This window comes from Mirounga leonina, unplaced genomic scaffold, assembly GCF_011800145.1.
Source record: "Mirounga leonina isolate KUSES-001 unplaced genomic scaffold, KU_Mleo_1.0 Mir_104, whole genome shotgun sequence".
NCBI classification, from domain to species: Eukaryota; Metazoa; Chordata; class Mammalia; order Carnivora; family Phocidae; genus Mirounga; species Mirounga leonina.
In genome coordinates this window covers 15,452,128-15,479,747 of record NW_023270231.1, presented here as the reverse complement: position 1 = coordinate 15,479,747, position 27,620 = coordinate 15,452,128, and the positions used below count along the sequence as shown (strand labels likewise).

The 27,620-nt window shown below is 36.7% G+C and overlaps 1 protein-coding gene and 1 pseudogene across 2 annotated transcripts in view; one reads left to right on the top strand and one right to left on the bottom strand.

The window, feature by feature from the left end:
* Positions 1-27,620, bottom strand: part of RANBP17 (RAN binding protein 17) — a 323,820-nt gene that overhangs the window by 72,437 nt on the left and 223,763 nt on the right. For both annotated transcript variants that reach the window (XM_035014133.1, XM_035014141.1), the window contains 4 exons: positions 23,189-23,262; positions 22,055-22,135; positions 12,087-12,150; positions 11,886-11,994 (listed from right to left, as the gene is read on the bottom strand). In XM_035014133.1, coding sequence (XP_034870024.1) covers positions 11,886-11,994; positions 12,087-12,150; positions 22,055-22,135; positions 23,189-23,262 — 328 coding nt within the window. The remainder of the gene's footprint in view (positions 1-11,885; positions 11,995-12,086; positions 12,151-22,054; positions 22,136-23,188; positions 23,263-27,620) is intronic.
* On the top strand, positions 15,889-15,986 carry LOC118017704 (annotated as a pseudogene).

The following is a 27,620-nucleotide window of genomic DNA, read 5'->3' as shown; positions in this document are numbered from 1 at the left end:
TTTACATTCCACCTGAGTAAAATCATATGGTATTGTTTTTCTCTGTCTGACTTATTTCACTTAGCATAATACCTCTAAGTCCATTCATGTCGCAAATGGCAAGACCTCATCCTTTTTTATGGCTATGCAATATTTCAGTGTGTGTGTGTGTGTGTGTGTGCGCGTGCGCACGTACCACATCTTCCTTATCCATAGACACTTAGGTTGCTTCCGTATCCTGGCTACACAACTGACAAGTTATATAGTATTCTTTTCATAAGGGGTTTCTTTTTTTTTTTTTTAAGATTTTATTTATTTATTTGTTTGTTTATTTATTTATAGAGTGAGCAGGGGGAGGGGCAGAGGGAGAGGGAGAGAATCTCAAGCAGACTCCACACTGAGCATGTGGATCCCGATGCGGTGCTCCATCTCATAACCCCAAGATCATGAGCTGAGCTGAAATCAAGAGTTGGATGCTCAACCAACTGAGCCACCCAGGCGTCTCAAGGGGTTTCTTTTCTTTAATTTTTTTAAAAGGATGAAGCCTGATGTGGGGCTTGATCCCAGGACCCTGGGATCATGACCTGAGCTGAAGGCAGATGCTTTAACCGACTGAGCCACCCAGACGCCCCAAGGTGTTTCTTTTAAATGAGAGAGTTGATTCTTTCCTTCATCCAATGCCACAGGAATTGTGAGCCCCCCACTTTACTGATGAAGAAACAGGCAGAGGAAGGTTAAGTGACCTGCTCAAAGTAGCATACTTAGGAAGTGACCCTATATGGTCCAGACCTCCTGATTTCGATGCTATCACTTTTTAAATAGAGCATTAGAGAGGAAACAAGATCTCGGAGAAGAGATCAGTGATTCTCAAGTTTGGTCCTTGACATAGCAGCATCAGCATCACTAGGGAACTTACCAGGTGTAAATTCCTGGGTTCCATCCCAGAGCTACTGAATCGGGGACCCTGGGGGTGTGGGTCTAGAAATTTGTTTTAAGAAGCCCTTCAGGTGATTCAGATGTATGCAAATATTTGAGAAACACTGGTCTGTACATCATTCTACAGATAACACAGAGGGTCAATGGAACAATCAGGATCTTTAGCCTCTTATGGAGAGGCTGATCTGGCTGACCCTCATCTTTTGTTACTTCTCTTTCCCCTTTAACCTTATGCACTTTATTTCCAGAGTCCAAAAGAATCAAGGACTTAGCTTTGTTCACAAAGAGATATCAAAAGGTCAATGAGACTTTCCTGGTATGCTGTTCTAAACAAGGGTCAGATCTCTAAGTGAAGGGTAAAGCAGACCAGATTATAATCCCTGCTCTGTCAACTGGCTATGCGACCAAGCTATTCCTCTTAGCTACATCCTCTGTCAGCTGGTGATAACATTAGAGACCTTTGCAGAAGGTCTTCCTTTTCCAAGCCCAGGTGAAACAGCAGCTCTCCCAATCTGAGCTAAGCTCACCTGCAAGTACTCCCTAAGGCCCCCCACAAGCAATCCCCCTTCTCCCTGTGGGATGCCACAGCATTTTGTCTACTCTTGACAATAGGTAACATTGATCAGTCTGCCTCGAATTTGTAGATATTTAGGCATATAGCTAATAATAGTAATAATAATGCCTAACATCATTCCAGCACTACCACCATTTGATGAGGGTTACTGTGGGGATTAAATAAAATAAAATTTACAATGTGTGTATGTAAATTATTAGATTTGTCAGCCTACACTGATAGTATCTTTGGCTGTGCTTCTGGAGAGCTGAGACTGTATCTTTGCATTTCTCAGTGAAGGAGAATGATGTAGGCAGGTAAAGCTCAGCAATAAACAGAACCAGTGTCTGGCTCCACCCCTTACTGCTTAACTTCGGATATTCACTAATTACCCTGAGTCTCAGTTTTCTCATCTACAAAATAAGGATAAAAATACCTATCTTTGTGAATATTTAATGTTCTAACACATGAAAAATAGAAGATGCTCAATAAATAGTAGGGTGGTGCTAGCATTATATAGTATTGGCACCTAGAACAGTGCCTGGCATGTATTAGGGAAATACTGTATTTGAATGAAAATAAAGGTGAATTTAAAAAAATCCCTTATTTTCTTAATACCTGATATGAATAATACAATAGCTAATTGAAGTAGACATTATCAAATCCTTAAATATATAATATATATACACATTATATTTAAATGATGTATTCTTACTCTCCTAAGATAACGTATCTTCTAAATACGGAATTATTCATGAGAACAGTGGTAACAATCACTGTAGGCAGATAAGGGTACAGGAAAGAGTGGATGCTTTGAAGGTTCTAAGCTCAAATCCTGGCTCTGCTACTTGTTAGCATTCTGGTTTTGGATAAATGAGAGCCATTAACATTTTTGTTGTTTTAAGCTTTATATGGACCTAGAGAGGTGATTACGGTGTTCAAATAAAGCATGACCACCAGGTTGTCCCCCAATACCCTTCCTTTGGGAGCAAAGCTTTCCCAAGATAAAGATATTTAATCAGAACAAAGATAAATTCAGGACTTTACCATTCAACCCTTCACTTAATACACGGAGCTAGAGATCAAAAAACTTCCTGACTCATCTCTTTCCTCAATCAAAGTTTGAGGTATGGGAAAATCAAGGCACAGAAGACAAGCCACCAACATGTGCAGGGAGAAGTCAAAGAGCAAATACTAAAGAAAGGAATGTGAACAGCAATTCTACTTTAATGTCATATCCTCAGAGAGGCCTTCCCTGACCTCTCTACCTAAAACATTACTGTAAAACTCGCCCCGACCCCCACCCATTTTCCACTCCCATAATCTACTTTATTTTTCTTATGGGACTTACTGTGACCGCGCTGTATATTCACATATGTATTCATGGTCTTCCCTAATAGAATGTAAGTTCCTTGATGCAGGAACTTCATCTGTTTTGATCACGACTACATCCCCAGTGCCTAGAATAGGGTCTGGCATTCAAGAAATAGTTGTGTAGTGACTGAATAACAGAACAGTAGTTATTTCCTGAGTGCTTATTATGTGAAGGCAATGAGTTTAATACTTGATTTACTTAACAGACACCAATGTAGCTGTTCCTAGGTTCCAAGCACTGCTGCAAATCATTAACGGTCTCAACAATCCTATGGAGTTGTATGATGATTTCCTTCATTTTACATACGAACAGAGAGGCTCAAAGGGGTTAAATGGTTTGCCCAACAACCCTGGGCTGGTATATGTCAGTGGACTTGGATCCCCAATTCCATCAGCTTTACCTCCAGCTCATGTTCTTTCCCCTGTCTTTACAGGGGTGGACGGTATCAGAGGTAGGCACTGAAGTCAGGGTTACAGAATCTTGAGTTTAGAGCTGCATGAAGTTAGAAGAGGGTGAAGAGGGGTGGCTGGGTGGCTCAGTCGGTTAAGTTGGCTGCCTTCAGCTCAGGTCATGATCCCAGGGTCCTGGGATCGAGCCCCACATCGGGCTCCCTGCTCAGCGGGAAGCCTGTGTCTCCCTCTCCCTCTGCTTGCTTGTGTTACTGCTCTCGCTATCTCTCTCTCTGTCAAATAAATAAATAAAATCTTAAAAAAAAAAAAAAGAAGAGGGTGCAGAACAATCACATCGGTTCTGGTAGGGAGAAAGGGATTCCTCAACAATCATTTGAGTTTAAGATAGGCAAATATGATACACTGGTGCATTATTTCCACAAAAATGTTTATGTTTCAGTTAGCACTGTTCCTCTCTTATTGCAAAGTGATACGTTGTATTATCTAAGTTGGAAAACTGGTCATTTTTGTTTATGTCATGCAAACAAACTCTATACAACATTTATTAGAGATTTTTTTCCTTATTTGTATTACTCTTAGAGGTATCAATTACTGCTTCTGACAGGAAAGGAGAAATACACAAGTTCACTCTTTTACAACTTCATTTTCAAGTATGCAGTCATATATTTAATACGCCAAATGTATATGATCATTTTATGAATAATAATTGAAGCTGCTCATTTTTTTTCTGATCAGAGCCCAGAAGTCAGTATGATTTGAAGGTGAAGTGCCAATTTACAGACTAATATTTTCATTGGCATCAGGAAAAATAATAACATAACATTGTTTAAGTTCTCAGTTATGCATAATAAAAATGATAAATTCTTCAGCTTTTTGGTAAAACCCAAATCTAATCCCCTCTACTGGATTTCTGAGGATCTGATTCAACAGAAAGTTATTCATTTTAGGAGTTTCAATTTTTTTTCCCTTCAGAGAAGTCACATTAAAATACTAACAGAGAGGCACCTGGGTGGCTCAGTTGGTTAAGCATCTGCGTTCAGCTCAGGTCATGATCCCAGGGTCCTGGGATCGAGTCCCACATCGGGCTCCCTGCTCAGCGGGGAGTCTGCCTCTCCCTCTCCCTCTGCTGCTCCCCCTGCTTGTGCTTGCTCTCCCCACCCCTTGTGTCAAATAAATAAATAAAATCTTAAAAAATAAAATAAAATACTAACAGTAACCTTTTTAGTATATTGGCTCTCAGATATGTTATTTTTAAGACGCTTCATTTGTTATTTTATATAATTTAAGACCCTGAGTGGTGGGAATGTAAAATGGTGCAGCCAATATCATATGATGCAGCCACTGTAGAAAACAGTTTGGCAATTAATCAAAAAGTTAAACACAGAATTGCTATTTGATTAACCAATTTTACTCCTAGGTATACACCTGAGAGAATTCAAAGGGTATGTTCACATAAAAACTTACATACAGATGTTCATACCAGCATTATCCTAACAGCCAAAAGGTGAAAACCCAACTGTTCAAACAAAATGTGGTATAGTCATACAATGGAATATTAGTCAGCCATAAAAATGAACCAAGTACCAAGACATGCTAAACTATGAATAAGCCTTGAAAACATTATGCTACATGAAAGAAGACAGACACAAGGGCCACATATTACATGAGTTCATTTATATGAAATTTCTAGAATGGGCAAATTCATAGAGACAGGAAGTAGGTTAGTGGTTACCAGGAGCCAGGGGCAGGGGAAATAAGGAATGACTACTTTAAGATACAGGATTTCTTTCTGGGGTGATGAAAATATTTTGGAATTAGATAATGGTGATGGTCGTACAGCCTTGTGAATATTGTGAATGTACTAAATACCACTGAACTTATAGTCTAACAGGGTGAATGTTATGGCATGTGAATCTCACTAAATAAATAAATAAATAAAAATAAAAAACCCAACCCCAAACAACAAAAAACCACCATCAACAAAATTCTCTCCACCTTTAAAAGTATGCCGAACAGTGAAACTTCTCATTTCCTCAAATTCAAATGCATATAGAGGTTGGATTACTGGGGACTTGGGGCAGTAGTCAAGGAGAAGTTAATAGTACAAATAATTATCATAATAATAAATGATGGTAGCCAACGGTTACTGAGGATTTATTATATGATAACTACTGCGTGAAATACTTTGGTATTAGTGACAGGTTAGTATGGTAGGCTGAATAACGGCCCCTCGAAGATACTCATGTCCTAATCCTTGGAATCTGTGAATATGTTAGGTTACAAGCAAAGGGGAATTGAGGTTGTTAATCATCTTCAAAATAGAAGATTATTCTGAGTTATCCAGATGGGTCCAAGGTAATCACAAAGGTCCTTGAAAGCGTTAGAGAAAAGTAGACAGGGAAAACCAGGGAGATGGCAGTAAAAGGTTTTGACCAGATGTTGCTGGAGAAAGGGGGCCATGAGCCAAGGAAAGCAGGTAGCATCTAAGCTGCAAAAGGCAAGGGAACAGATTCTTCTGCAGAGCCCCAGAAAGGAACGCTGCCTTGCTGACACCTTGATTTTAGCCCACTGAGACCCCATTTTGGACTTCTGACCTCCAGAACTGTAAAATAACAAATCTGTAATATTTGAGCCATTCAATTTGCAGTAATTTGTAATGGGAGTAATAGAAAACTAGTATTAGTAATTAGTAATATTACTAATATTAGTAACATTAGTAATATTAGTAATAATACCCTAGTAAAGGTCACATCTAATGCTATGAAGCTCTCTGTTCCAAACTACGGAGAATTAAGAGGGGAGATAAATAAGAAGATACAGAGGCAGATGAGTGAGGAAAATAATCTATTTAAAACCAAGCATCATTGGGTCCTATCAAAAGAGCCAGTGACTTTTGCAGGCCTAGGCCCACATCATCTGCTGTTCCCCAGTGCTTCATTAGGATAGCACGTCTCCAGTTCTATTAGAATAAGTCTTGAGAAAGGTGCCTAGCCAGAGCTAACTGGGGCCCAAATTTAGTTTTCCTTTCAGTTTCTCCCTACACAGCCTAGGAGGTGTAGCTGGCTGTGATAGGACTGGGGCTTCAGGGAGGGCAGGCTATTGTAGGACCTGTCAGGAAATGTCATCAGCTCCCGCTTCTGTAGGAAAATAAGAGCCCAAGTGCTGAAGGCAGAGTAACTGCATGATAGGTACTGAACTTGCCTCATTTTGAGGTCCTGGTGTCAGTCAGTGCCCCTGATTGTACATCCAATAAATATTTCTGTCTTAATTAATATATACTGAGTACTTGTTTCATGATAGGAATTGTTCCAGGCCTTTTCACACCTCTTTATCTTATTTAAAGCACATAACAATTCTTTATGCTAGACATCTCCATTTCATAGATGAGAAAATTGAGGCTCCCTTTAATTCCTCTCCCTAGGGAACCAGAATGTTTATTATAGTTCTCAAAAGAAAAATACACTGCCCATTGCAGACCCTTGTACTCCTTTTCTAGGAAACCTACCCTAAAAGTTTCATCCCTGAAGCATCTCATTCCCTGAGGTGCTCTGGACTCTCTACCCTCAAAACCAGGTAAGTTATTAAAACTGGATCTGGACTTAATGGGCTGCTTTCTGCCTACAGGGCCGGCTAATTAGTCTTAATTATCTCATTATAGATTCTAAGTATTTCCAGCTGCTTCTTTACCCCTTATTGCCCAGTCCCCCCGCCCCCCATGTCTATTTTCCAGATAGTCTCTGCCAAGTCATGGACACCGGTGATATATTGATGTATTCTTCCTATCAGAACATTAGTTATTTCTGATCAAGCTTCTCACTTGCTAAACCCTTCTGGGACATCTACCTCTGTTTCTTTTTATCCATGAGGATAATTATGCTTTGGCCAATTATTAGGACATGAGGACAAATTTTAAAAAACTACATTTGACTTTCACTGACCAGAGAACCATTATATACCTATGTAGGGCAAATAATAAACATGAATATCTGGTTATTTGATAGAAGCTTGGAAAGTAATCCCTTCTCCCTTCTTCTCACTGCCCTCAAGCCTCAAATCAATCATTCAGTCCCAACAGTTCAAATAAAAAAGAAAAAAGAAAGAGTTACCTTTCCTAATTGATTGAGAATATAAAAAGGTGAAGTAATAGTGTAGTACAAGTGAATGTGTGGTTACAGGGCTACAGGTTATATGACGGACCTTGGGCAAGTCATGTAGTCTCTCTGAACCTCACCTTTCTAACAGATAAGCAATGCAATAATACCTATTTCACGTGGGCTGTTGTGAGGATCAAACAGAATAATGTGAGAGTGGTTTGCAGACTATAAATTTATAAACAAATGTTAGTTGTTATTAATAGAGAAAAGGAAAGTTTCCTTCCTCTGTATATTTTTACTTTTATCATTAGTAGCTATTTCTAGAATACTCTTCCCTTTTTATTCAAGTCATTTACTTTTTCTTTAAAATTCCTCAAATTTAAGCTAGGGATATCTTCAGGTGCCAATTATCTATTAAAAGCCACAAAGGTAGGTAAATATTATAGCATGCTCCTCCCTAAAGAGAAAATATCTCTTAATGTCTATAAATAACATTTTAATATTAACATTCCCTTGATCATTACAGGATAGGGCTTTTTCTTAGAGTCTGAGTATCTGAGGAAAACACTGCTCACTCAGATCCTAGCAACATGCTTCTCATCTGAGTAGTTCAAGATAAGGTGCAATCATAAAAAGGCCAAGAAAAGCAACTGTTAGGGACACCAAGGAAAAACAATTTTAGTGACACTGAGTAATTCTAAGTTTGTGGTTGGTAAAAACTTAACTTGCAATGAATAATATTCAGTACTCCACAAAACAAAGAGCATTGTTGTAGTTCTTCTCCAATATTTGTCAACTGAATTCACCTCTATTCAAATTAAACAAAATAGAAGGTTTTATTTATTCAAGTATTTTATACTGAACAGCTCCCTGGAGGGTCTCCATTTACTGGCTTGGGTAATATTATCTTTCCTTTAGTTTATTAGATTGACAAAGTTAATTTAAAAATAACCTAGGGAACTTTAAGTGATTCTTGGAAGGGCTAACATGCGTGCACATATGGATGGCCACCCATTTTCTTCTGTATGTATGTTATCTTGTGAAGAGAGTTTTTGCATTAATTTTTATAATTTCTTAGAATATAGAAATACATTGCCAACATTAAATACCATCATTCTGATGATGAAATGCTTTCAATTCTGTTCTTTATACAAGTGAACATTTCATCTAGTGTAGCCAAGGAGCAATTTGATAAAATGGTACAACGGTTTATTGCCAAAAAACCCCCATTTTCATCTGAAATACAACCCGGGGCACATAGCATCTAATTAAATTCATACAAAGTACAAATAATTGACTAGAAACCAAAATGCATTTCAAAGTAAACACCAATTAATGTGACACCCAATTTCTTTCCCCTTTTCTAATCACTCCAATGTGCAGGTATGGTTCATACACAACATACTCAGTTTAGTTTGTTGGATTCAATTAGGATATGCTTTATATTTCAGTCCAAGAATTACATCTCATGCTTCACAAGCAGGTTGCTCGGGTGTTTCTTCTATTTGATTTTTGACCAAAAAAAAAAAATCAGTGATACAAGAAGTTCTTCTCTAATTTTCCTTTGAGAAGAATTCTCATTACCTAATATTTTTACTTCTTTCATTTAATACATGGATCTGTGCTTCTTTTGACAACAGCACCATCTCTTTTTTCTTTGTTTCCATGACAGTGAATACACAATAGAAAACTATAAAGCCACACATACAGGAACTCTGGCAGCTACGTGCCAGTCAACCTAGTTTGTGAGACAAGGCTTCAAATAATAAAACTGTGTTCAGCAACACTCAACAAATGATCATCTATAAAGTAATAACACTTCGAACAGAGAGCAACAAGCGATTGATTGAGCACAAGAGTGGCCAAGTGTAGCTGATCACTTGTGAAAGTAGTCAGCCACTTGATTTGTTTTGTCTTGGAGAGGTCAATGATCAAAGCTACTCCCAGAAAGAACCTGGAAGGAATTGCTGATTCCAGGAACCATGATGATGGCATCTTGGTTGCAACATACTTATGTGTCATTCATTCACTAAATATTTACTGAGCACCTACAGTGTAGCAATATGGAGATCGGTGCTAGAAAACATGAAAAAGGCAAAGTCCATGCCCTGAAGGAGCTCAATGTATTTTGGGGAAGAAGAGCAACTCTGGTTCTTAACAAGAAATAGCAGCTCTGCTAATATATACCACAAATCGTCCCTTGATGCTTGTAATATACATTTAATTATTTCAAAAAGTGAAAACCACTAATAAAGACTTTCTTTTCAAACAATGTTAAAGTTCCATGACTGTAGTTGCCATTGTTTCTAACTTTATCTATACCCAGATTCAATTTCCTTGTACTGAGCACCTACCACGTACCAGGCACTTCCACATAGTCAGTTTCTATTCCTCCCAAGCTATCTAAAACGTGTTTGCAACATAGTGGATATTTACCATTTTGAAAAAACCGTGAACTAAAAGAATTTACACTATATATTGTTATGGGTTAAGTAATTCAAAGGAATCTAACCCTGAGAAACCTAGTAAAATCCTTTTTCAGTTATTCAAATTTAGATATTTTACTTGCGCTTCTCATACCTCATAGTTTACATTAAGCGAGACTACGTAAAAGGAGTCTACAAAGTGGCAGCGGGTAATGCAGGGTCTTTCTGGGCACCGTCATGACTCCCAGCTATCATCACAATGGTAAGTGTGGACATGCGGTCAATACTGGTAGTGCTGTGCTGTTGTTTTAAGCTACCATGGATCTATGGAAGGTTCTTTTGTCTATGATGACTATATGAGAAAGGATCTTGACCCACTCCATTTCCAGGTCCTGAAAACGTGTGTGACATGAACCTATTTCCAGGAAATCTGCTCCATTTAGTTCTCTTTAACTTTGGTCTCCCCACTTCTTTCACTGTCTGACAGGGTCATGTAAGGAGCATTTTTAAGGCTTTAGGAAATAAATTCAGTCTAGACAAAGGTCTAGACAACTCTTCGTTAATGCTTGGACAACTGGGAGGGAAGCAAGAGGGCAAGCTCCTTGAGGGCAGGGGCCTGGATGCCTGGCTGGTTTCTGTCCTGCCCTCAGAGCTCCCAGCACAGTGTGTTCTCTCAGTGATTACTGAGGACAGTGACAAAGAGTCAGGCCGCTCCTCTTCTCTCACTGCAGCAGCCAAGAGGTAATACAGACCAGGGTGCAGTATGCAAAGCTGTCACTCAGATCTCCCACTTGCCTAAGGTAGCAGATGATTGGGTTTTGCATGCCTGGTTTACACTCTTCAAATATTTATAGACAGTTCTCTTTGCCTCAAGCCCTAGTTGTCACTTAGCCAAGTTATACATACATGGTTCTTTTAATCTTTCTTTAGAAATCAATCCCACCAAGCTCCTTAATCATTCTAGATGCATTTCTCTCAACTTTTGGCTGTTTGTCTCTCTGGTAATTTAGTCTGTTGAAATGCATGAAAATAATACAGATGTGGAACAGAGGGTGGTTTAGTCACCTTTCTATTACAAGGAGCAATGTCTTTTATGTGCAAAAGAAAATTAACCTTTTTCCTTTTGTATGATCATGCTTTTAAAAAATTCATATTTAAGTTGATGGATCAATCAATACATTGCAAGAGAAAGGATGAAAAAAGTATCATCAGTATTATATTCTCTAAGGATGATATCGTCATTGATTGAACTCTTTCTTGTGTCTATAAACTGATTAATTTAACCTGCAGTATTCAAACATGGGGGGGAAATGGGAACCCAGCATAATATGGTCACCACAAAGAGGCTTAAGTGCCCATCCTCAGGTACTGTCTACCTGTGGATATGTCTAGCTAACTTCAGCTTTTCAATGGAAAAATTTTTAAAGAAGTTATATTTTTTCCCATTATAAAAGTACCCCCTTAAGAAAATTTCAAATAATCAAAAATGAGAAAAAGTCACTACCACAAAACAACATTTAACATTTTTAAAGAATTTCATTTAAGTCTTTTTTGGATGCATTCCCCACCCACACCCCAGGCATGCTCATATCATTTGCACAGTTTAACAGCTAGCTTTTTCACTTAATATTATAAAATGTCATGTATTGCACTGTCTTCAAATCCTGATTTTAATGACGACAGACTACTCCATCAAGTAAGTAGATGTGCTTTAACTTTACAATTCCCTATTGCCGGATATTTACATCATTTCCAGCTTCTCTCTAGATTAAATGTCATTACAAAGAAAATCTTTATGTGTAAAGCTTTTCTCTATTTAAGACTACTCCTAGATTCATAGCAGTAAAATTAATGGATCAAAGGATACCCAGAAAACAAATCCTGAGGTAAAGAATTAATGCAGGTTCTATTCGAAGTGAAAAATACCACTTTAAGTACAAAGATTTGTCTTTTGGCTCTGATGCCCAAATCATAGGGAGTTGCAGAAAACTGTCAAAGAGGGCAAATTCTAGTAACTTAAATATGGTACTCACTAGTAGTCTGCTCCTTTAACTGCTCAAGTATATTGCTGAACCCTTATTAATCAAGTTAAGAATCAATTCTTCACCTTACCTAGATCTACCATCAGAAGGCGAGTGAGGGCGGTGTAGAAAGTGGTTCGGCACCTGAAGTCATTGAGACTGTAACTGTCACTGATTCCAAGGAAGGGAAAGTGTTCACTCTAATGAAAGCAGAAGAGCATCCAAAGTTACTAACGCTTTACCTAAGCTATCCAGAAAATTCTAGTCATGAATGAAAAGAAATAAGACTTACTGTGTGGTTTTTTAGCATGAATTTCACGGCATCTATCTTCACAAGTTTTTTTAAAAGGATATAGGTAAAAGAAGTTAAGGAATCTGGAGAAATATAATTGTCTTATCAATAGATAATAAATCACAAAATAACCCTGAACTGTAATGGCATCAAATTCTATTTATGAAGAATCGATATTATTTCTAAAGAGTATTCCTACAGAAGTGTCTTTCATTCTGTTAAGAATGATAATCCATTATTAACCAGTGCAATTACTTTTCCTATCTTATACATATTCTAGTTATGGAAAGGAAAAATGAATTTTATAATTAAGACAAAAACTTCTTTACTATTAAAGCCTTGATAGTAGAAAATTAAAACTGACCCTTTTTACATTTTGGATATAACTCGAGCACTTCTTTTCACTTAATATTATTTCATAAAAAATAATTATAAAAGACTCATAATAGAGTATCCAGAAAGAGAAAATTATTCAATTCTAAGAAACAATGAGCCCAGTTAGTAGAAATCTAAGGAAATTCTGCTTTAGATGAAGAAGATCAGAATACAGTTAGAAAGACGTAGCCGACTGCATGTCATCAAGTGTTGAAGGACAGGTTTAAATGACCTAATATTTCTCAAGTACCTACTAGGGTTTAAGACATTTCATATTTGTTTATTCACCTAATCTTCACAATTACCCTGTTAAATATTATTTTTTTCTAATCCATAGATTAAAAAAACCGAAGTTCAGAGAAATTAAGTTACTTACCCAAGATTACACAGCTATGGACTGACAGTGTTGAGATTTGAACTGAGGTTTGACTACAGAGGCCATGTTCTTTGTAGTGTACCACATTACCACCTGAACAGTTCAAGTCAGAATGAGAATAAAGTTGAGAAATCATAAACATTAGCACAAGACCTAAATAATTTCTCGTTAATGCTGCCACCAAAGAAGGGCTGATGTGTTGCTAAGAACATCTATTGAGTATACAAACACCCTCTTCTCTTACTTAGTCATTCAGGTGTCGGTGTAAAAGATCAGGAAAAAACATTGAACACGAGTCAGAAAAGCTGGGCTTTTGGCTTGACTACACCATTCAATCAGCTGGATGAGTCTGAGTGCCATACTCAGCTACTCTGGGCCTTAGTTTCCCTCTCCAACAAATGAGGGTGATACCCAAGCTACAGGATTGTTGTGAGGATCAGATGAGGCAAATGTCTTTGCCAATTATAAGTCAGGGAGGAAGACACAGAGATGCAGAGAATTAACATGTACAGAATGTTTGCTACTTGCAGGGTTAATTCTCACAAGCCCACGGGATAGGCAGTATCACTTCTGTTTTTCTGATGAGGAAACAAATTCAAAAAAATTCAATAAAACTTTCCAAAAGACAAGCAGTATAATTCAGATTCAAGTCCCTCTGACTCTAAAGCAACAATTCCAGCTGCATGTTAAGCATGTGTATTTGGCTCACCCCCATATTAAGGCTGTAAGCTTTCTAAGGGCAGGGGCCACACCAATGCATTTTCCTCAGTGCACTGCTCTCAGTGGGTGCTCATGCACTGTGTTTTTCTGGCAGGTTGAAGGGGAACAAGATCAGGGCTGGTAGGCGGGAGGTCTTTCCCTGTGTACAAAGATGAGATTTGATGATTTTTTCCCCCAGTATAAATCACTGAGCAGAAGAACTGCCACTCAATCTTCACTCATTTAAACAGGGGTGGGGATCAATAAACTAAGAAATATCTTAAGTAATTACCAAATACAATTCTCTTGGAATTGCAAAGTTAAAAGTGACAGCGTCTATGGGTAATAAGAATGCTGCCATTAATAGGAGTCTTCCTGTCAGTGCTACTAATAAACAGCAAGTCATGTTTTGACAATAGAATATTTATGGTAGCAATAAACAGAACATTCATAGGAAGAATCTCATCTGCCAAAGACACATTTTCTGTAGAACTGCATCTGTGCACTTTGTATCAAGGCCAGCCTCACTGCCTTTTAATTACATTCTAAAGCAAAAAAAAAAAAAAAAAAAAGATTAAGAATAAATTTTTACTTTTTTCAATAAAGAAAAAAATAAGAATTCATCTGATTATTTATATCCCCTTATAGGAATGCAACTCAAAGCTATCACGGCCCTTAAGATAGTTTGTAATGTTTTTTTTTAAAAAGGCAAATGGATACATCATCTTTATGATCTTTTTACTTTCATCTTGTTCTTCTCTAAGAGCCTCGGATTCTCAGAAGATGCACCATTTCTGTTGGGTGGCAGCATTTTAGTTGCATGGCAGGACTAGGTTAGATTTCAGAGGCTTGTCTGGAACCAGCTCCCCACAGTGAACATGGTAATGGTGGCTAACATAACAGCACCAGTAGCAGGAGCCTAGAGTAGTGAGTAAGAGAATTTAGTAAAGGTCACTCTTGGAACACGTAAATGGTAGGGCTAAGATTCAAATCCACATCTGTCTGACTCTACACTATAAGCTCTTTTCACTAGGGTACATCATATCCATTTGATTTTGAAGAGGCCAGTGATTTTATAGAGATCACTAGTTTTTTTGAAACATTAAGAGAAACTGGAACTGGGTCCCAGAAAAGACAGGGAAACTGTTCTTTTAGGCTCATTAATGAGCCTTCACCACACCCAGGACAGAGCAAACTCCATAGCCTGGCTGATGTTAACGCACTAAACAAAATTCCTAGGAAATTCCTGTTTGTATCCATGTGATTACGAAAACACCGAGGAAGGTGAACACGGTCTTATTGATAGCTAACATGACAAATGAAGAAAGGAAAGAAAAAGTCAAGACAAATGGTGTATCTTACAGATGGAAAATTCTGAAAATTTTGAAAATTTGTACCTTTGAAGGGGAAAACCAAATTGAGAATGAACTGGTTTCTTCAGTTACAGGAGTACTACACACTTCAGTAGCTGATGGGCATATAGCAGGACCAAGTATGACTTCAATTCATGGTATCTAGCCTTTACTGAGTACCTACAACATTTCATCAAACCTAAAATGCCACTGGTTATAATAGACATCATTACTGTATGTGCTAAGAAAGGTGTTTTAAAATACCATCAATTGTGGTATTTATGTATATCTTATTTACAGAAGTGTTAAAATGTGAAGCAATTTCTGTTGTAGAATCAAAAGGAGTGGTATATTAGGCATATGATATCCACTAAGCACCAGACGTAGATGATACAGTGATCTAGGCAATTACTTAAAAACCATACATGTTTACAAATAGTTTTTGCAGACAGAATTAGATCCTGATGATAGAAGAAAGTTCATAGATAAGAAAATGATGTGTTGGAAATTACTATAGGCGGATGATAGGTACAAAGTACAATGACTGAAATATTAGTGTCATTATTTCAAAATTGAGATTACGTTTATAAACCCCACTAACCTAAAAACATCCAAATACACCTAACCAAAATGAAGCATCTTAAGGAATACTAATAATTACTTATAAGGAATACGAGTTAAGGCTTTGTCAATTAACAAAAGGGGTAACATTAATTCAAATGCCCACTATGTGAAATTTTGAAACAAGAGAAGAGGGAAAAAAAAAAGACTCCTAATCTCTAATAACTTACAAAGTAATAGAAAGGACTAGCCAATACTAAGCTATATGATAGTCATCCTCAGATATATAGATAAGAACTAGGTGTACAGGAACATTAAGAAAAATAAAGATGAGAGGAAGGAAAATGAAAGGAATTAATATTCCGTGAGCACCTCCTATGTGATGGGGTCAGCAGTACCATGCGCCTTATTTTATGAGATAAACAGATGTATTGTTTCAGTGCTGCGGGCAGCACATATACGAAACCTGGAATGATACAGAGAAGGTTAGCGTGGCTGCTGGGCAAAGACGTATTGTTACATATTTATTATTTTATTTAATCCTTACAAAATCCAAAGAGACAGATAATATTCCCTTTCTACAGATGAAGTAACTGAGCCTCTGAGAAACTAAATGATTTGTTTATGTTCTTTCAGTTAATACCATGACAAAGGATCATAACTGCGTTAGTACGGCTTCACTAAGTCTTTAGCAGGACCCGAAAATTTAAAAGAGACCTAACTGAGTTGCAATGGATCAAATGAAAAGAATAGCATATGTGGTGATTCAGTGAAAGACAATGAAGGGTGTCAAGGGGAAGGTAAAATAAATTTCCCTGGCCTGGGCATAAAGTACAAATTGTGGTTGAGTGGTGGATCAGGAAATTAGTTATGAGAACTCAATAAGTCAAGTACTGTTACAGGACTCAAGTTCTAATCAATAATTTTACTTTGACCCGAGAAGCAAGTGGAAGCGATTCTGGGCTTTTGGGAAGAGAAATGATCAGATCACAATAATACTCGAGGAAGGTAATCTTGTGAAGCAAGAATCTAAAGAACTGGGTGAAGGTTTGAATAAGTGGGTAGAGAGGATTCTCACACTTGATTCTAGTCTAAAAACAAATGGAGCAGATAAATTATGGGATGACTTTTCCATGGATAATAGAGACAGAAAACAAAGAAATAAATCAACATTTCTTTTGATGAGAAACGTTAATAGAAGTACACCTGAGGAATATATGCTGAAACTAGTTTTATTTAACATTCTCAAAACCATCTGGAGATGGTGGTATTCACTGAAATAAAGCAATACATTTTAATTGTTTCACAAAAGCAGAATTACTACTGGTTATTACTAAGTATTTGCTGTAACAGACATACCCAATTGTACTTCCATCCTTCACCCTTATTTCATTCTACACCTTGGTTTCATCTCTCACCCCCTACTCTTTCCTGACCCCCACCTAATTCAGGATTTACACCCCAGTGGTGGGAAGATTAGTGAGAGGGTAAGGAGGTCTGGCTTGCACATTACTTGTATACTTAATGGTTTCTATATAAGCTACATCTAAATGACCCTAAAAAGAGCTCCCTCAAAACTACCATATCAAAGTATCACATACCCACATTATTTTTAATGCACAGACTTTCAGACAATTAGCATATAATTTATTTGAGTTAAATTTTAAAAGGAAAAAGAAACTATGTTACTAAAACAACAGACTTTGGGCTCTTAGGAAAAATATGTGAAAGGAGGTCTGGAATTAGGATCAATCCTGTTAGAATTTAAAATCTGTGAGGGCAGAGTCTGTGTCTCATTTGTCTTTTTGCTCTGTACTTAGAAAATGCTTAATTAATATTTGCTGACTTGAAAGAGGCCAGTACTATAAAGTAAATTATTAGGATGAATATGGAATTAAATTATTTTACTCTTAGTGTTAAATCTAAAAGGATGCAGTTCTGGGTATCGCACTAACACAACAACAAAAAACAAGCATGAAAAGACAAATGAAACTGGAAGGGGTTTGGGGTTGAAAAAAGAAAAGCATCACGGTGACCAAGCAGCCTGAACAGGAAGCAGACTCCTTGGCTTGTAAAAATGAGAACAATTGAGAGAAGCTACTGACAGATAAATAGATTAATGATGCATGTGGGTAGGAATTATATTCACCAAATCCTGGTGTACAGGAACTAAGGAGATAGTCTCAAAGTCTTAGAGGGCTAGTGTGAAGCCAAATGGAGGGAACTATTTCTTTAACCAAGAACTTGAGCCAGCTTCATAGATGTCCATGCTATGCCTTGCACAGGGTTCTTCTATGCTTAGAAGGGCCTGTGCTTGCTTCAATGCTGTGTTGTTGAGGTCTTGAATTTTTTTTTTTTAAGATTTTATTTATTTATTTGAGAAAGAGAGTTTGAGAGAACATGAGTGGGGGGAGGGGTAGAGGGAGAAGCAGACTCCCTGTGGAGCACGGAGCCCGACGCGGGACTCAATCCCAGGACCCTGGGATCATGACCTGAGCTGAAGGTAGACGCTTAACAGACTGAGCCACCTAGGCGCCCTTGAATTTTTTTTTTTAAGATTTTATTTTTAAATAATCTCTACACCCAACAAAGGGCTCGAACTTACAACCCTGAGATCAAGAGTCACATGCTCCACTGACTGAGCCAGCCAGGTGCCCTGATAGTCTTGATAACTTATGAACAAGACACCCCACATTTTCATTTTGTGCGTGGCCCTGAGAATTATATAGGTGGTCTTGCAATAACATGGAGAAGTTATTCATCCTAAGAACTGTAGTTAACAGTTGCAACAGGGTAAAATGAGTTTGGATAAATTCACGAATTAGTGTAGAATCTGGTTTGGGGTCTGTTTTTAAAAAGCTAAAGATATTCTGGGTTTTCTTGAAGATGATGTAGTAAGGGCAACTACCAACAGAGGGCCTAACAGAAAATGAAATTTCCTTTCTCATTATTATCTACCTGAAACCCAAAGTGAGACATGGTGTTGCTGTAAATTTGAGTAAACAATGAATTTAAGTAGAAATACTGATCAATTACTTTTCAAGGGAAAAAAACCCTTGAAATAAAGATTAATAAACAAACAGAATTTTTGATTAAATGTAACACTTTTCTCTCTCTTTCTCAACACTTAAAATAAGTTTATTTGGTTGCTTTGTACGACCCTTCTCTCCCCAGTTTCCCCAGCAGCTTCCCTGTTCCATCACTTAAACAATATCACCCCTTTCCCAGTTAGACAGAACTAGACAGAAACCCCTTTCCCAGTTAGACAAAAACTGCAAAGTATTTGAAAGAGGGAAAAGGATCCACAAGTATTAAACCTGGATGTAGAGGGCTGCCCAGGACAGAGCCATTTCAACTCTGTTCATGTTAGATAAAGCTATTTAGAATCTGGAATTCTTCAAATTTAGTCTTGGAAATTTGAAGAGTTTATTAAAAAGTTACTCAGATGTATCTGCTAAATGTATTATATATGCCCCATGTAATGAATCTGATGGGAAAACAAATTTTCCCTCAAAAAGGCCACTGGATTTTAAAATTACAGTAATCTTACCAACTTGGAAAGCTTCAAACCTTGGGGTAAAATGCAACAGGCTCTCCAGTTAAAATCTGGGGACTTGGGGCGCCTGGGTGGCTCAGTCGTTAAGCGTCTGCCTTCGGCTCAGGTCATGATCCCGGGGTCCTGGGATCGAGCCCCACATTGGGCTCCCTGCTCATCGGGAAGCCTGCTTCTCCCTCTCCCACTCCCCCTTCTTGTGTTCCCTCTCTCACTGTCTCTCTGTCAAATAAATAAATAAAATCTTAAAAAAAAAATAAAACAAAATCTGGGGACTTAATGTAATGGCCTCGTCACACACATTATGATTTAGAGGAACTACACTATCTCCAAAAATGTCAAGTCTGCATTTCCCTAGTGAAGACAAAGTCCTATAGAGAGGTACCTGATTTTCTTATTTGGGATATCCAGTCCTATTTCCCAATTATCTTAAAGAGCACAGTTTGGCCCCTAAGCCACCAGCATCACCAGAAACTTGCTGAAAATGCAAATTCTCAGGCCTCAGTCTTCTTACACCTCCTAAAACATCAGCTCTGGGGGTGAGGTCCAGCAATCTGTATTCTAACAAGCCCTCTAATGATTCTGATCATCACTAAAGTTTGAGACTACTATCTTAAGGCAAGTAAACACGAGACTTTTCAGCACTTCCTAAAAATGAGGATCTTTTGTGATTTCAATTTCCAAATCAGTGGTCAGATACAAGAATACCAAAGTTCACAGACTGGCTTTGAGAACCATAAACAAACACTGAGTAGGATTCACTCTGAAGAAGATAAAAACAGAAAAAATGAAAAGTATCTGAAGACATGCATTAGAAAGTATTCAGGAACATTTAAAAACTTTGTAGTAAGACACTTTTCAGTTATTCCTTACTAATATTTTAAATACAAATATTTTGAATATTAATATATAAACAGATTTCCATTAATAGAGGCCAGTTGGTGATGATTTTTATCTTGCATAACTGTTTCTACTGCTGAAGAGTGCCATCTTATTTTTAACACAGATATAATGTATTGCTTTAAAATCAGGATTTAAAAACACATTATAATAAGGAAATCGATTGGAAACAACAAAACATGCATTAGGTAACCAGCAACTGCACTGAAATAGACATACCACTCACATATTCCATTATGTAAATGAATTCAAAGATATTTCATGACTGATCAGCTAGGAGGGACATAATGATTTATAATTCAAATAACTGAGCACTGAAATCAAATTGAACTAATATATATTTCTAAATATGGAAACCTGAAATAATTGTTAAAAAATATAAATCAATGTACCCAAGTTGAAATCATTCGTATCCCTTGGTTTAAATGTATAGCTTTTAAGTTTTATCTAGTAAGTTTTCTGAAAATATGATTTTTTATTAACGTCAAAAAGAAGTGTTCAAAAGCAATAAGCACCTTATGAAACAAACGGTTATAATTTTAGGATTAAAGAATATATAAGAGATATAAGGTGATAGGAAAAGGACCTTACTTAAATAGAGGATAGAAATAAATTAGGCATTATGCAAATTATTCCAAAAAGAATACAAATTGAATTAATTTTATATTAGATTTCAATTCCAACCTAAAAAATAGGGTAAATCTAAACAATAGATACGTGCTATAAAATAACACCGGCTTCATTCCAGATAATATGCTCTCAAAGTAATTCACTGTGAAAAGGCCAGAGTTTGCAAGACTAGGAAGTACTTATAAACCACTTCGTATGTTAGAAATAAAGAGTATTTCAGCATTATTATTAAAAAAAAAATACAGGTTGAGTTTTTTTTTAATAAGAAAAAATACATATCTTAAAAAGCCAAAATGACCACTGGAATTGGGTTGTACATCACTTTCCAGTAAAAAGGAAAAACAGCCTGGACAGGTGTAATTTATCATTTTTCTGATTTAATATCAAAGAAATATATTAAAATAATAAAAAGAATCCTGAAATCCTCAAAATTTGTAGTGATAAATAGCCCTCCCTGTCTTTATTACATTATACCTACTAACAGAAATATTGCATGGTGGATTTTGCCAGACAAGGACGATTATTTTCCAATAAAAAGTTGCATATTAAATTCCAGCACAAAAGTGGGTGTCTAATACTTTGGAAATCTTTTATGGTTTCCCAAGGAACACAATTTTAAACTTAACTAATACAAACATATTCCTGCAGTAAACCTACATTAAAAATTTCCATCTAATGCCACCGATTTTCAGAATGCTGTCCTCATATTTAAATATCAGCTAATCTTGGTGGTTAACTAAACCAACACTTATTTTTCATAATTCCTATATATTTGATAGCTAACATATAAAAGACAATCTACATGCTTCTCTCTCATTGGTAGAAACAGGACAATGGTATTAGCTATAATATAATAAGAAAGGATGATTCTGGTTTTAGATTTAAAAAATCTGCTGAAGAGAGAAACCCAAATATTTAATGCATAATGGGAAATCTTATTTTAGAGTAAATAAGCTGTTGATTTGGTGGCGGCAATAATCCAAGAAGTGGTAAAAAACTTACAAAACTTTCTTCCTATTACTCCTTTGTGCCTCTTAACTAATCAAAATAATACTCTTTTCAATTGAAGAATACTGAAGCTATAGTATTTACCCTCAGGAATTCAATTTTTAGAAGGTAGTATTTTTAGAACATCTTGACCTTCTTCAAATTAGTTACATGCTTTCTTTTAAAACAAGAACTCCCTGACAATTAAGAAAAATCACGGACTAAAACACATGTGGTTGCATACTTTCTTCTGTCTCCATTTATTAAACTGGATGGATATAAACATAACTTTAAATAGTTAGGAATCTATATATCCATATAAATTCAATTGTGATTCTGGATAAATGTTCATAGTTGGTAGCTAATATAAATCTTTCAAAAACATACTTTGCAGATAAGGCTAAATGAAAGGTTTTTTTTTTTTTTTTTAATTAAAAACAATTACAAACATTATGAACAAGGAAAATACCTGGCCAACAGAATGCACGTGTTAGGGTGTTTCTATACATTACTAAATATACAGTAAAAAGGATATCCAACAGAAAGATCATTTAGGAACTGAAGAGTCCTTGAAATCACGGGCTCGCATCTTCCCCAGTATTTAAGATTTGTAACACTAAATATGAAAAAAAAATGGTTTTAATTGTAAGTAAGGTATTTGCTTGTATAGAGAGAACATGGAAATAGACAGATATTTACGTAAGTTAGGTCACCTAAGTCAGAAATATCTCACAAAATTGAAAAACAGGTTTAAATACCACGGGAACATTTTCTATTCTATTCTTTTTAATGGCATAATCAAAATTATATCCAATCAATGTATAATGAACATTGTTCTCCAAATGGTATATAATTCTCTAAATTTAGTTTCATAAATTAAAAAATTGCCTGTTTCACTGAAGAAACATCAAGTTTGTGTCTAAAATAAACATATTAGGGAATGACAGCAAGAGTTACAAAGGAAGTCAAAGAGAGGCTCACAGTTATGACCCAGAAATGAACCATCAAACTTGTGGCTCCAGAGCTCACTTCTTATGATCATGACTGTTTCTGTAGCTTTGTTCCCTGCAAGCAACACAGTACTATCTACCTGTTACACAGATAAAAGTGGGTTGCCAAATGGAGACATACAAATTCAGGCTAAATGTACAAAATTATGTCCATGATTAGAAACTAGTTTATTCTGCTAACAGATGAAAAAGGACGATTTAAGGCAAGTTTCCATGAGCGTGTCTCCGATAGCCATAGGTTTCCGCTGGAATCAATGAATGCCCTGTCTTAAGGCAATCAGACCTCTCCCAATGATTCCAGTTTGCAATAATCTCTTCAGCTGGTCTTTGAAATTGGGTATTTTCGTTCTAATTAAAAACAAAAATGCTGCCCAACTGACTTGAAGAATCAAAGTCTGTAAACGTTTTAAAACCCCTGTCTTGATGTTGCATATTGCAGTTGTATGGGTACCTTGACAGATAAGAATGCCTTTTGGATTGTGAATTTTAAATATGTGAAATTAAGTTTCAATTAAGAACAATGCTACCATTCTAGGAATTATAGCATAATTTAAAAAGGTCTTTTATTAAAAAACTAAAATTATTAAGAGATTTAAACACAGTAAAAATATCTATTACATTCAAAGCAACAACAACGAAAGAAAAATCAAAGAACTCACATTTTCGTCATGAATGTTTCTAGAACATGGTTGTCATCTGTTATTCCTAAAACTTCTGACATACGGGCATATACCTGGATGAAAACATTTTAACTGTTAAAAGCTTTATCATTAACATATATTTTCAAAAGGCTATTCAAATTGAACAAATGTAAGATTTAAAGCATTGTCGCATCCACACTGAAGAAGGGAGTACGTAGGGAGAGCAAATGAAGGATTTTTGTAAAAAAGTATAATTTAATAATTTACTCTCTTTTTCTTCCAGGAAGTACCTCTCTTATTTTTTGAAATACACACCCACACTCACGTAGTTGTTTTGTTCCCAGAACACCACATAATTTTTTTTCTCAAAGTGGTAAACCACCCCTTTCTCAAAGACGGGCATATGTACATAAAGGGCTAAAAAATGAAGTGTCTCAATAAAATGCTCCGGCATTTAAAAAATTTCTATCTATTCCAGATATCAGCAAACCATCAAATAATTCAGGATTATGTTAGTCAGTTACAAAAATAAGGATTTCAAAAGTAAGAGGAAATTAAAGAATTTATAGACATTCTCCTCAAAAATCTCTCAATTAAGTTCCCCCAAATACAGAGATATGTCTTACTTTCCATGCTGAAACTGAAATCCCAGGCTCAGAGATTCTCTGCTGAATACATCAGGGCCTGGGAATCCACTAAGCTTCCAATTAGGGAGTGTTGGTTGCAGACTTTGGGGTGCAACATTTCAGTCCCAACCCAAGCCACATTGAGCTTATAAACACATATCCCACTTCAACTGGGAAAATGCCACCAGCAGCCAATGGAATATTCCCTAATAGCCTGGCAAAGCTGAGAGGTGGGTTGACACCTCCATACTCCCTGATGCTCTGGTGTGATTCCAGGTTATCCCTGCCAGACACCAGCTGTATGGGATTTTTCGTCTGTGATTTGATCCCCTGTGATTGTGTTTTCTCACTTTCTCCTGATCTGCCTATTTCCTAGGGTATGGTATGGCAACTTAGCTTTCACTCCCTATGCCTTTTGCTTTTCACACGTAAACACCAGCTTGGTATTCTGCCATAGGTCATGAAGGTGAGATAAAAATCACAGGGCACCACAAATCACCCAGAATTATAGGGCTATACAGGAGAGGGAGGCTGTTCATTGCAGAGATTTCATATCTGGATTTTAAACACTATTTAAAGTAGAAGCTCATGTGCTGGGCTTTCAACCTAAGTCCTATAACCAGAAGCTGCTCAGGCAGTAGTGAATCAGTGGGAGAGAGAGAGGGAAAGGAAGGGGCAAGTGGAGAGGGCAAAAGAAGGAAAGAAGGGGCAGAAAGGTGGAGGGGAAAAGCTGGGGGAGAGAGAAAGGAAGATTGAGATTCACATTCCTGTTGCAACTCTTCTGCTAATTTCTGAGCCCTACAGAAAAGCATTTCAATTACTGTATCTATGGCTTTGCTCATGAGAGTAGGCCTTCATCGCTCATTAGATTGAAGCTATCACTCTGTTACTAAGATGTTTAGGGGGAAGAGCGAGCCAGGGAGAGAAAAATCTCGGGAAATGAGTTACCACCAATCCTCAATGATCAGAAATCTTTAAGCACATAGAAGGCTCAAAGAAAGACTGGTATGTAGAAAGGGAAGTTTCCCTTATCTCAGCATAACCCGAAACCTCTCTCATGGATGGGAGTAAATTGGGCCCTTGGAAACTCTGATATTGATATGATTCATGGCACATGAGGCCCTTTACAACTTGGCCCCAACATACCTCATCTCCATCTGAAGCCACAGTGAAATACTGATGGACCAACTGAGGCTTCTCACAAAATTTCAGATTTCTAGGAGTTCATGTACTGTTCATTCTGCCCGAATCATTTTGCCTTCATTCTCTCCCCTTGATTCTCATTCAAAAGTCATCTCCTCGGAAGCCTTTTCTGCCTTCCCAGGAAGAATGAGTTGCACTCTCCTTTATGTTCCGACAGTGTCTGGTCTATCCCTCTCTCACAGTCTTTTTCACACTGCAATTGTCTGGGTGTCCATCTCCCCCACCACACTGTACTGTATTTTTGTAAAACAAAAGTTTACATTTTCAAGGCTTTAGAAATGCTATCTTTTTTATGGCATAGCTCAGAATTAATCTAATTTTGATTTTACCCAAGCCACATTGAATCATAAAGATATAATAACTAAAATGTGATTTTAAACATTCAAGACATTTTAACCTTTAAAAAATATCTTTTTTAAATTGGTAGTTCTTACAAGGAAGTCTTCTGTGGTGTCCCTGGCTTCAAGAAAGGAGGAAGCTAGGCAGGCAGGTTTGTTGTGCTCTGCTGTCAAAACAGTTTCTCAGAGCACCAGATTTGACCCAATAAGATACTAGAAAAAACAGTCAACATTGACACATGGCAGGGCTTTAATCCACAATTATCCTTGTAACTTGCACCATTCCTTTTATCATCCATTAGCTTTGATTCCCATTATCCCATCTAGAACTGTGTCAACGTTTTTGTCCCAAGGGATTTCTCTCCACTACTAGGATCTGACAGTCAAGCTTGAGTACTAAACAGGATCATTACCTCTTAAATCCACTTATCTGATCTACTGAATAGTAAATTGAAAAGCTCATTAAGAGCAACAATCTGATTTGTTTTCACGTGTGACAGGGTCATTTAAAATCAATGTATGATTACTGCATTTCTTTTAAAAGACTGTCTCACATTTTCCAAGGCACCTTATCATTCAGAGAGCATGCAGATAATATGAAAATGTCTTCAAACATTTGGAATTTAATTATACCATAGACATATATAATTTGGGGGGTGGGAAGTAGTCTGTCCAGTGAGGAAATATCTTCAAGAATGTTTACCACAAAGCACAAGTCAATGAAGGTTTTCTACAGGAAAAATTCTCACACAATATTTAGGGGTATTCAACATTTTCTAAAACTTCTATCACTACACCAAAAAAATTTTTATTACAGCAAGAAGAAACTACATCACAATACTCATTTTAAGGAAGGATACAGAAGTTGGCATAGGAATGCAAGAAGGGGAAAAAAGAAAACCCTTCCTTTAGTTCATAGATCCTAATTTTTTATTTCAGAATCAATTAAGGTAATTAGATCATTATGAAAAATAAGCAAAGGTTTAAGAAATAAGAGACTAAGCTCATGTATGTTGTCCATCCTTCTCTGAGGGATACAGTGAAGTTGAAAATGGCTATGCCTTTGGTTATGTGTTTCACATAACTGGATGTGCACTCATTACAAGCTAGTTTTGCCTGGCCATCTGTGCCTTCCTCCCACTCTTTTTTTTTTTTAAATATGCCTGTATTTCTCTATTAGACTATAAGCTCCCTGAGGGCAGAGATCATGTTCTTTTATCTCCCATACCGAATACTCGATAAGTGTTTGTTAAATGAATAAAAAAATGAATGTAATGTTAAAATGGACATTTTGGCTGATTTCATTTCTTTCACAATTTTTCAACAAAAGGAAAGCAACCCATAATAGGTATGGTTTTTGCACAGAACTTTTTCTCTGTGAAAATAATATCAGAATTCTATTCACCAGAAGTAACCCTAGTAAAATTTCATTATTTAAAAAGATGTGGTGTTAATGCTTAAATAGTATTTCTGGAAGAAGCTCTCCCTATAGATGCGGTAAGAAGAGCTCCTCTCCCTTGATACGGAGAGTATACGCTGTTGGCTAGCCCGTTAGTGGCACTTCCCATATCAGACAACAGAATACAATTTTGCTGTAGTATTAATTTTCCATGTGCATATGTCTTTCCTCAAATATTTCAAGCATGTGCTGCCTGACGGCAGGGAAAATATTCATATTTTTTAACATCCCCAGAAGAAATTAGAACATTGCCTTGATAAACTTAGCAATGTAGAAGGGCTTTGGTCCCAAAGATACCTGGATTTGAATTCTGGATCTGCCACTAACTAGGTTAAAGTCTCTGAATTTTGGTTTCCTACCTGTAAAGCAGGAATAATAATAATACCTACTTAATGGCTTTTGGGCAGATGAAATGATGATACCTAACAGAGCTTGGCATTTAGTAGTTATCAACAAATGCTGCTTTTCTGATGGACCCTTTCTCATAGTAGGTTTTAAAAACTGGCAGCTAATACCGTTTCAAGAGAAGGCTCATTACATAAAAAATAACAGAAGAATAAGAGGGTGCTTACCTCGAAGATTTCCACACTGCACAAAGTTAAAACAAACAAAACCTAAATTTGAAATCTTTACATATATATTCAGTCAATTCACACACTCTAATCATGATCAGAAATGGTATTTGTTAAAGGCCATAAAGCTTCAAAATTTCATGCTACAAAACTGCATTTTTTTCTACTTCTACATAGCTATTATCTTAGAAGCTAGAAAAATTATCCATTTTAACCACTGATCCATCTCTCTAGGTCTTGAAATACAGAAAG